This window comes from Vombatus ursinus, unplaced genomic scaffold (assembly GCF_900497805.2).
Source record: "Vombatus ursinus unplaced genomic scaffold, bare-nosed wombat genome assembly UNPS02014861.1, whole genome shotgun sequence".
Taxonomy (NCBI): domain Eukaryota; kingdom Metazoa; phylum Chordata; class Mammalia; order Diprotodontia; family Vombatidae; genus Vombatus; species Vombatus ursinus.
The window spans coordinates 16706773-16718516 of record NW_020954639.1 but is presented as its reverse complement, the minus strand read 5'-3'; the positions used below and the strand labels follow the sequence as shown (position 1 = coordinate 16718516).

General features: G+C 38.5%; 1 protein-coding gene across 2 annotated transcripts in view; it reads right to left on the bottom strand.

The window, feature by feature from the left end:
• Positions 1-4328: 4328 nt before the first annotated feature.
• The window catches only part of ARHGAP21 (Rho GTPase activating protein 21), a 90260-nt gene continuing 82844 nt past the window's right edge, over positions 4329-11744 (bottom strand). For both annotated transcript variants that reach the window (XM_027841572.1, XM_027841573.1), the window contains 5 exons: positions 10450-10575; positions 10240-10281; positions 9818-9923; positions 7864-7895; positions 4329-6820 (listed from right to left, as the gene is read on the bottom strand). In XM_027841572.1, the coding sequence (XP_027697373.1) occupies positions 5156-6820; positions 7864-7895; positions 9818-9923; positions 10240-10281; positions 10450-10575 (1971 nt within the window). In that variant the 3' untranslated portion in view covers positions 4329-5155. The remainder of the gene's footprint in view (positions 6821-7863; positions 7896-9817; positions 9924-10239; positions 10282-10449; positions 10576-11744) is intronic.

Here is an 11744-nt window from a genome sequence, read left to right as displayed (position 1 = left end):
TGCTTTTCACCACCGCCTCTCTGTCCCACCTCCATTCTATTAGCCCCTTCCCTTTTCCTCCTCTTTACCCTTACTAATTCTTCCCTCCCTTCTATCTCTTTTCTTTCCCCTTTTCCCTCCCACTGCCTATAGGGCTAGTTGGATTTCTATACGTAACTGATTATGTTATTCCCTTCTTGAGCCAAATCTGATGAGAGTAAGGTTCAAACAATGCTCATCTCCCTCCCTTTCTTCCCTCTGCTGGAATAGGTTTTTGTACCTTTTCCTGTAATGTAATTTATCCTTGTCTGCCTCCTTTCCTTTTCTCTCAGTATATTTTCTTAGATCAGATTGATCCACTTGCTTGGACCCATTTAACCCACTTGATTAGACTTTTTTTTTAATCATTACATCAAAGTCAACTTATATCCACCCCCTTTATGTATACCCCTTGAACATGGTGTTAATAACAATACATTTCTCAAGAGTTACAAGTGTCATCTTCCCTTGTAGGGATGTAAACAGTTTGCCCTTATTAACAACATACTGTATTTTTCTGTCCCGTTTACCTTTTTATGTCTCTCTTGAGTCTTGTATTTGAAGATCACCTTTTCTGTTGAGCTCTGGTCCTTTTAGAAGGAAGGTTTGGAAGTCCCCTATTTTGTTGAATCTCTTCCCCTGAAAGATCATGCTCATTTTTGCTGGGTAGTTGATCCTTGGTTGTAATGCAAGCTCCTTTGCCTTATGGAATATCATATTCCACGCCCTACGGTCTTTTAAGGTAGAAGCTGCAAGGTCCTGTGTAATCCTGATTGTGGTTCCTCGATATTTAAATTGTATCTTTCTGGCTGCATGCAGTATTTTCTCTTTGACCTGGTAATTTTGGAATTTGGCTACTATATTTCTTGGCGTTTTCAATTTCGGATCTCTTTCAGGAAGTGATCGGTGAATTCTGGTTCTAGGACTTCAGGGCAGTTTTCCTTGATGATTTCCTGAAAGATACTGTCCAGGCTCTTTTTTTTCATCGTGATTTTCAGGTAGACCAATAATTAAATTGTCTCTCCTGGATCAGTTTTCCAGGTCAGTTGTTTCATCAACAAGATCTTTTATGTTTTCATCTATTTTTTTTTTATTCTTTTGTTTGTGTTTGACTGATTCTTGCTCTCTCATAGTCATTAGCTTCCATTTGCCCAGTTCTAATTTTTAACAAATTGTTTTCTTCTATTAGATTTTGTACCTCCTTTCCCATTTGTCCAATTGTATTTTTAGGGACTTGTTTTCTTCAGTGTACTTTTTTTCAAGTTGGCCAATTGCATTTTTTAAGGATTTGTTTTCTACAGTTAATTTTTGTTCTTATTTTTCCAGGCTATTGACTCTCTCTTGCATACCTCTCATTGTTTCTTCTACCTCTCTCATTTGACTTTTAAAATCCTTCTTGAGCTCTTCTAAGTAGGCTTTTTGGGCTTCAGAGCAGTTCATATTCCCTTTTGAGTTTCCAGATGTGGGTTTGTTGACAATGTTGTCCTCTTCAGTATTTGTGCCTTGATCTTCACTGTTCTCATGAGTCTATGATACATTTCTTTTTGTTCATGGTGTTTGCTTTTTTCCTGGCCTTTAAAAAGATTGAGCTCTCCTGCTGGGGAGCAGAGGGCAATGACCCAAGTTTCTTGCATTGGGAGCCTAGGGCCTGGTCACTGGCTTTGTGTGCTGGGGCCTTCAATGTTGGCAGTTGGAGGCTGCAGGGTTCTGGCAGCTTACTTGGTATTGGGCTGGAATCAGCAAGGCTGGAACTCTAGGGCAACTCTAGGTTGCCTGCTTTTCCTTTCCTTTTGCTTTCTTCAGTTCCTTTCAGATGGATGTTACAGGGTGTTAAACCACCTGGGGCCCTTTGTAGTGCTGCTTCCCTTATTTTTGCTGAGGCACTGGGGGTCTTAGCCCCGGTCACTGTAGAATGCCGAGGCACCTGTTGGTTTTCCACACTGATTTCCACTGGTTCCTCAGCTGTCATTGAGGCGCTTGGGGGTCCAGGTGTTGGTATTTGCCTGCTCCACCACCTGAGTTTCAGGATCTCCTCCTGGTATCCTGAGGTGGGGCTTTCTGCTAGCTTGCTGAGAAGCCTCCTGTTCTGTATTGCTTCCCTTCCCCCCAAGGCAAGAAGGGCCTATTCCAGTTAATCCCTCAAGCTACTTGGGCTACAGGATTGCCGCACCCTATCTTTCTTCTGGTTCAGCTGTTCCAGGGTTTTTCCTTGGGCAATATTTCTGGGTTTTCAGAGGTTAATATGGGAGGGTCAGAGCGACTTACCTCTTACTCTGCCATCTTGGCTCCTGGAAGGGGGTCCCCCAACCTGTGTCTTAATCAACTAATTACTTGGACTGAAAGAAGGCTCAAGATGTTGAATTCTTTCAAGTCAGACTCCCGCACTGTAGCTTGGCATTTCAGGGTTCCCAGCATCCCTACACCATGTCAGGAGGTCTGCCAGGTACTATGTTCTCCACTTTCAGCAAATGATTGGCAGAAAAATAGCATGTAAAAATTAAAAAATATTCAAAATCCAAACCTTCTTTCATGACTCAAATTATTCAAGGAAAAACAGAAATAATTGGATTACTAGGAATCAATGCATAGCTGTCTTTTAAGTCTTATATTTGAAAGACTAGATTTCTTTGGAAGCTAGTCAGCCTATTAATTGAAAAAAAGCTAGGTAATATAAGCATATCTGTTAGATGTTCATCTCCATGAGAAAAAAATGAAACTGAACAACAAACTTGTGAAAGAGGTCTCTGTGAAATTCCTGTATTATATTGTAAAACTGTGAATAATAAAACACTTTGTATGAATTTCTCAATAGCTGTTGTTAATGTTTTTAGTCAATTTCAATGTCAATAGATATGATTAAAGGTAAGTACTCAAGAGCCGAATTAGTTGTGGGTGAACAGGTTATCAGCTTACAATAAGCAGGTACAATAATTATTCGTTTTATTTTTTTTAAAAAGGGAAATATCAAAGAATATGAATTTATATCTATATATCTATTCTTGGGGGAAATGCATTTTTTCCCTGTACCATATATATGTATATACCTATACACACGTCTATGTATACATGTGTATATATATACACACATAAGTATATTTGTCTATATGTGTATTTATACGTGTCTCTGCATACCAAAACACACACACACACACACATCATTCCTAACATCTGTGATAATATTCTGCTTGATAATGACTTCATGAACTAGCTTTTGGCCTTTTTATAAAAAAAAGAAAAAAGGTCTCTCACCTGTGGTATAGGAGATAGGAATAATTATTAGACTAGCATATCATGGGAAGCTTGGCAGATTTTTAAAAAAAGCTAAATTTGTGGTATTGGCTCAGTTTCTTAGGATTTTCTTATTTTTTATAAGGTAACATGCAGGAAAAAATCAATATGTAAGATGAACTAAATTTATTAGCTAGTGGTTATATCTGTATCCTAGGAGTGTTTAAAGTAAAGAATACAGTAAAATAGATTTCCTCATTAAACATTTTTCCTGAAATTTGGTTAATACTCTATTCATACAATCAAAAAAGTTTTGTTCATTAAAAAAAGGTAAGCTTTAGCTTCTGAATTAGTCTTAGGTGAACAAATACTTCTTTGTGGCTCTCTTGTCCCATTGGGTTCAGGTCATAGGATACTAGATCTAGAACCTGCATTTTTAACCTTTCCCCCTCTAGCAACAGTTTGAGGCCTACTATGAATGTTTCTTTAAGAAAAAAGTTTTTAAATATGTAAAATAAAATACATAACATTATAAAGGAAACTAGTTGTGTTGGAGTATAATTATCAAAATATTAAAAAAAAAAAAAACAAATTCCCAGATCTCCAGTCTAGAGGTTGGAAGGAACCTTTAACAATAAGGAATCTAAGACCCAGACTTGCAAAGTGTATTATGCTCTGGATTATCTACATAGAAACAGAAGAAGATGCATTTTATAGGAACATTCCTGTGTTATCAACATGAAACAAAATTCAAGCTTTCATAAATTGCTCTAAATACAGCTGCCCTATAAAGAAAAGAATGCCTTGTGGCCATCTTTTGTATATGGAGTGGGTAGACTGGTGTGTGGAGGATTATGCACTGCAAAGGACTGCATTAGGACTGCAAAGAGCGATAAGAGAAGATAATGCTTTGCAAACCTAGAACAAAAGTGATTCCTTCCATATCATAAAAATAATCATTCTGTTGTTTGTTTTTTCCGAAGGCAGGGCTAGCTACTATTTACCATAAGCAGATGCTGACTATAATTTATAAGTGACATTTTAAAATGACTCAGTAGAATGATATTGAACCATGCAAAAAATTCAACAAAACAATTTTATTTCCAGTGTTTAATTGGGTATGCACACAGGCATGACACAGGTTTGGATTCATTAAGTCTTCATGCAGAATTATATTCTTCATAAAAGAAGCCAGTTCCATCCAGGATCCACTATCTACACGCCTATGTTACAACATTTATAACAAATCTGGTATCTGAAGAAAAGATACACATATAATATGTTCATTTAAGTTACTTATTTTACAGAAAGATTAAAAATTCAAGTCACACAAAACTCAAAAACTGTATTAAAAGTTTGAATATAAAACTCAGAGATCCCACTGGAATGCCTAAGGAATGGAAGCTCTGTATCCACCTGTGTTAAAATCAGTAATACGTAATGAAACATTACCAATAAAATGCTTTCATCTGTTCATTTTAAGTTTTCTAATTTAACAGTTAACAATATGGCACCCTAACAAACCCAATGAATTGTTATGATGAGGCACTTTTGTTAGTGACTAAACCAAAAGAACAAATTTGCTGCATACTAATGCCAGCTGTTTTACTCATCAATTTCTGGTCATAAACCTTGTATAGACTACATAGCATGTTGCAACAAATACCTTGCTTATTTGTATGCAACCATCCAATATGTTTTTAAAATATATAGATATATATTTTTTCTGAACTTTATGTTCTTCTGGCCATAGAAATGCACAGTGAAGACATTCCACAGTGCACATTGATGAAACCAGCCCAAAATGAAGGCTGCATAATAACAATTCTAGTACAGAAACATATTTACAGAGTTATTGGAACATGTAACAGTAGCTTTTGAGTTGCTGTAGTGGATGCATCCCTCCAGTTTAGAGACACTGATGAAATTGTGATTTAGTTCCTGGGGTTAGGGATGGTTTTTGAGAATTGGCAACAAGTAGAGGAGTATCATTTTGGTTGACATTCTGAAAGCTTTCACCATTTATTTGTTCAGGTGATTGGGATGATATGGAAAGAAGGGGTCTGTTTGTCAAACTTAAGGTGCTAAGGGAGCTGCCTCCATCTGATGTATAGATTTCTGTTATACTAGTGTTCTCCAGTCTATGCTCTCCGGGTTCTCCTGTGTTCAGGTCAGACGTGCTAGTACGTAAGCGTTCTCGTGCTAGCCAGTCTGAAATGGAGAGGTCTTGGGCTGGGCATTTGGGTTTTAATCGAGTCACAGCGGAAAGTTCAGACTCTCTTTCTCCACTCTGTTCAGGAACCTTCCAAGCATTTAAAACACTGATTTCTGCAAAATCACTTTGCCCTCCGAGGGTGTGTCGTCTTCTGATGTTTTTCCTTTTAGTACTCTCTGCAGAGCTATTTTTCTGACTTCCCACCCCAAACATGTCATCTGCAGACGCTTTAAGCCTCAGTTTTAGCCGGTCAGTTATTTTAATTCTCCAAGTGGGTTCATGTTTTTCTGATTCACTTCTAGCTGGCACCAGCAAATTCCCTGTTGACTTTCCTTTCTTCTTCATGTCAAATACTTTCATTACAGAGGATGATTCTTTCTCATTCTTGGTATCACCTACACCTTCACTCTCCAACTTGAAGCGAGCTGACTTTTTTCTGGAGAGTGTATCACATTCGATAAGCTTATGTGAACTAAATGGCTGTCTCCGGCTGTCTAAACTTGGTGTTAAACTTCCCTCAGTACAACTTAATTCACTTCCTTCTGAGTTTCTCCGACCTGTCTTTCCCATTTCTTGGATTTTACCCCGAAAGAACTTCTCCGAAAGAAAACCTGTGGCAAAAACCGGAAAATCATTTTCACTGTCTGTTTCTACAGGTCGCCCTTCACTGACCAATTCACTCTGCTCATCATCAGCCTCATCTCCCTTGCTCTCAGCAACTGACTGTACCTCTGGGCTTAGCCTGCTGGCATCCAGGCCGGTCAGGTAGGCAGTGGCTGAGTAGTCTGAGGGGGTCGAACTGGCACAGGCCAGAAACTCGTTGCATTGAATTTCCGGACTGAACGATTTCTTAGCAGGCAATCTCACCAAGGTCGGTGGGGAGGGAGTGCTAAGTAGAGCGCCAGGGCCAGAAGAGGTGTCTGGGAGCTGAGAGGATATTTGGGGGCCTTCTTTAAGCACGGTGAAGCGGTAGCCGAGAGTAGGTGATCTAGTGTGTTTTGAGTTGGAGGGCAGCGAGGGCTCTCCACATGCCACATTCTCTTTCTTTGGTGCCAGCTTTTCCTCTTTCCTCACATGCGAGTCTTTTTTACTACTAGTATCTTTAGAAACACTAGTCCTTTGCTTTCTCGCTGGATCAATCTCTCTTTTTGACTCTCCTCTGCTGTCCTCTTTGCTACCATTATCATTGTGAGGTTGTTCTGCAATTTCTTTCTTGAAAAAGACATTATCCAACTCATCCTCTGAACTGCTTGGCTGTGCTTTCTCTTTTGTTTTTTTCCTCTTGCGACTGGCTGCTGCAAAGAGGGAGGATACAAGCAATTCCCTGCTATACTGATCCTTTCCGGATCCCCAAGAACCCTGGGAAGGAAAGATAAAAGGGAAACTTAGAAAAAACAACTCAGCCATATTCAGTTTCTCTTGAGGTTTTTTGTTATATTCCCCCCTCAAACTTTCTAAAGGAAAAGAATACCAATAGCCCTGATGTACTCCATTTTCAAGAAAATTTCATGGTTTGGTCTCTCTCTCTCTCTCTCTTTTTGCCCTGGGATCTTTCCAAACTCTTTATCATATCCCTTAACTCCAGGACCCAATATCTCAAAGAGGAAACCGATTTGGAGATAGCGACTGATTGGCCTGAAGTCAGAAAGCTAAGTAAGTGATGGAGGTAATGTTGGTATTCTGGGACGGAAGATACTGAATTCCTGAATTACAGTGAGGTAGAACATGGTATCTTAGAGTAGTAGGGACAGAAACCAAATTATAAGAACCGGGAAGCATTTGTGAGGAAATCAGCTTAGTATTTAACCTGGGGTCAATGAGCTTGTGCTGTTTTTAAAAACATGTTGATGGCTCTATTTCAAAAGAACTGTTTACCTTTGTAATGATATGTATTTTACTTTGTGTACTCAACCAACACTATTTTGAAAGGGATTCATAGATTTGCTGAGACTGCCAAAGGCGTCCACAACATCAAAAACAAAAGGCTAAAAATCCCTGCTGTATAATTCTGGAGTAAATTTTGCAGCAATGGGAAGAAGAGAAAGAATATGGTAGTTTAAATTGGCCAAAGTTGCTTGAGGAAAACCCTTTCCAGAGTATGAGTCTTGAGCATATTGGGAAGATGAGGTTCGAATGTCAGAGCCAGGCTATGACCCCCTAGGACTGCCTCTCAACCACTAATACTCTTTGGATGATAATGTGCCAGGCTATATCAATATTCTGTCCTGAGACTATCTGACTATGTATCTCAACCAGGTACAGACAAGAAATATTATAGAAGGGATTTAGACATAAGTAAGTAGGTCTCCCTTAATTGGGTTGTTGAATTGAATCTCTGCACATTTATCAATCAGTCATAAAACAAATTTCAAAGCACTTTTCAAGGCAATAAAAAGATTTACCTTAGATTTTGCTGAGTCACTAGTAGCTGAATCTGTGTGAAGTTAAATAAAATGTGATCAGTTTTGGTCATACTTTAAAGTTCTTTCTACAAACAATGCAAAACTTATGGAAGAGACAGGCACAGAACAAAATGTGAAAGCAAAACCCAAACAAAACCATAGAACACAGTGGATAGTCAGAGCTCACAAAGATGCAAGCTGCACCACAGAAAGCCACCGCCATGAAAGGATGCTGTGAATTGTAGGCAGAACCAGCTCAATGATAGGAATGGCAAAGGAGCCCTGTTCTCAACAAAAACAGAAATACTAGTGTTTATTAACCTCTCCAAATACAAAAGTCTAGCAATAATGAAGCTTAAAGACTTCTTAAGAACTGTACTGTGTACCATATCCTGTAGTTGAACTGATACACAACACAGCACGTTAGGACTATGGGTTTGTCCTAGCTACAGACTCAGACACTCAAGTGTATTTGGGTTTATTTTTGTCAGACCGTTAAACTTAACTCCTTTCAATAGAATAGCATTATACATGGCGTAATTAAGGAAGCAAAAGTTCGTAGGATAACCTTGATTTCAGGTCATATTTATATTGGAAAATGTTAAATACTGTGTTTTTGACCCCAGTTTTATACTTCATAGTAATGCAGCCAGGGTTCCTTTTGACTAGCTATGTATTAAACTACTACCAGTTTAGTAATTATCTCTGTAATAAGTGCTATCATGAAATGGAAAAATGGAGACCATCATTTTACTGTCTGGCAAAAACTTATATTGTACAATTATAAAGAGGGTAGGAAGGGGCTAGCACCATTCAAGAGAATGCTGATTCTGAAATTTCATTTTTCAACTTTGGGGAGATTCATTTTCAAAATTAAGGAGCTGAGCCCCATGCCACACCTCTTTTTTGGACACATGGCTAAATGCTTTATGACTTAAAAAACTGGTAGATCATACCATGCTATTTCTCCTCAGGGTCTGCTTTCAGAAATAACAAGAAACAGCAGAAAAACTTTAAGAAAGTAGCATTGATCTGTTTAAAAAACTCTTAAAAGAAAATTTACAGCACAGATCAACTATTTTGGCATTTACAAGAATGGGGGATTTCTGCAGACAAGGCAGCTACAGTGTGGGCAACAGTCCTCCTTCTTCCTACAGGTCCAGCTGTCCATCAGGGACACCACAGCGTCCACTAGTGACATGACCGCGGGATAGACGCCTCCTGTTTCGCCTGTTGTGCAACATCAGTATAGATTGGCCTGTGTCACAAAGTTCTGAAACCCCCTTTAGTACTAGAACAAGAACTAGAGACAAAGGGAGAAGCCTGGGAGACAATATGCCCGGTTAGTGCAACGGTACGGCAGGGAAATAGTGTTCACCAAAAGGGTCTAGAAAAGTAGAGCTTCACCGAGAGGTAGGGGAACAATTGAGAAACAAGAAGATTAACTTGTAAGAGACTGATTTTTATGAGACATGACACAGCTATGTTAAACTAGTACCATTAGTTCTAAATATTTGACTTTGTGCTTTGAAAATGCATGGCTAGCCTGGGGTATGATAGTGATTTTTACCATGTAGAAGGTCACACCTTCTGCCATCACAGCAACCACACATTCAGTAGCATTTATCTGTTTTACCTTGTGATGACAATTACATGGATAACTGTGAATAAAGAAAACTGGGCTATGCATGCTCATTTCCCCTCCTATGTCCAAATCTGACAGACTTGTCAACAAGCATTCCAACTCCATGCACTGCCAATGGCATTATAATCACTGGAAGATACTTAAGATCAGTCAGAAAAAGGAGAATCAGTTTATTAGTGGAAAGGAAAAAACAAGAAGAAGAAGAAAAATCATAGTGAATTATTATTTGTGATTTATTTGCTCTATCATTATAATATAAGCCAGTAGGTTTTTCTAGCCCATAGGTTAACACTGCCTAGGCAAAGTTACCTGATACATCTCCAGGAGATACGCCCGTCCTTCCAATGTTGGTCAGTAAATGATCTATGTTTGGCACTGGCTGAGACTCTACAGTGTTTTCCTCCTGAACTGTTGTCTATGGTTAATAAACAAAGATCCCTTCAACATTTCTTCAAAGTTATTTCATTATATTTTTAACAACATTTAGAAAAGCCCATTGACCTTTTGATGTTAATTTTCCACACTGCTTTATCTTAAAACAACAACAGTACCTAGTACCACGTTTTTAGCTGCTGGTATTTTCATTACAACAGAAATTCAGAAGCAAAAAACCAACTTCTGAAATGCAGAGCTAACAGTGACAAATGGTGGACTATGGTCATACTATTGAAAACTCAGGACTGTGTGTCCCAAATCAAAATAACCAACCATAAAAGCAAAAAGGAACTTACAAGAGGTTCTTCTGCACCTTCTTCTGTGAAAAACCAGTCATGCTAAAAATTTAAAATAAAAAAAAAAGATGAGAAAACCCTCCAAATTGTCGTTAGTATGGAGGACAGGATAGAGAAAAAATATCTGTGTTAAGAGAAAGGAGAAAGAATTTAAATCCAAATGATCTTTCATTCAAAAAGCCTTTTCTCAAAGACTAACCACCCACTTACATGTTGGATAAGGGTTTCTACAATTTTGTACTGGTCAGGCATGTGAGTCACCATATGTGTCATGTTATCTTCTGATGATCGCACCAGGGTTGGACCAAAAACAATGGCTAGATTTCTTGGTTCCATCTGAAAAAAAGGATGGGAAAGGGTGGAGAGAGGGAAAAGATGGCATCGCCCTATTGAAAAACATCAGAAGTTTTCTGGCACAAAAGAGATGTGATTAATATTCAAAGAGGCTTAAATTTCCAAAAGCAAACCTGCAGTTTATATCTGAAAGGTTGTCTTGAAGAAAAATAGAATACTGAGCAAGCCTATTTGGGTGGTAACTCCCTACTTGCACATTCACCCCCAGCTTGTGTCTTCTCACTTTGTCATTTCTCCCTACCTGCAATACCAATTCTTATCCATTTCATATATTTCACCTCTTTAAAATTCATTTCAAAAGACCTTTCAGGAATCCTAGGGATTCATATGAATAGTCTTAACTCTGAGTGCTTTCTGCGAATATATACTTGGTACTATTTTAATGACATTGATTGAAACATTGTTTTGTAAATCTTTCTAAGCCTTTACATATGGGCTGGGTACCCCCAATTTGATTATAAGGGTCTCAAGGACATAGACTTGGGGTGTATTTTCTTGCCATCTAATAACAATGTAAAAATACATTGTTCTGAAATTAACTGCTGCTTGAATAATGGTTATCTGATATTATTTCATCAATAGACTGTTCAAGGAACAGTCCCTTGGAAAAAGCAACCCTGAAAACCAAAACAGAATTGTGTAATTCAGATCAATTTATCATCAAACATTTATGAAGCACTTTTTATGTTCCAGACACTAGGCTAGGGGCTGGAGAAGTCCCTGCCCTCAAGGAGCTTAAATTCTGTTGGACATAACAACAGTCCATACAATAAGTCTAACAATATGTCCATGAAGTAAACACATGGGAGCTCAGGAAAGGTCACGTGAATGACATACTGTTTAAACTGAGCTTAGAAGGAAGCTAGAGATTTTAAGAGGCAGAGGTGAGGCAGGATTGTATTTCAGGAATAGTATCTGACCTGTGCAAAGGCAGGCAGATGAGAAAGACAAGGTCATGTCTAACAGGGCAGTTTGCCTAAAGTGCTGAGTGCTGGAAAGACTGCATACCAAGCTGGAGCCAGATTGTGAAGGGCTTTAAATACAAAATAAAGGAGTTGTTGCTTTTTTTCTACAGATAAAACTACTAGTGCTTTGGAAGCAGGAGAGTGACATAGTTCTACCTGTATGTCAGGAAAACCATTTTGAAAGCT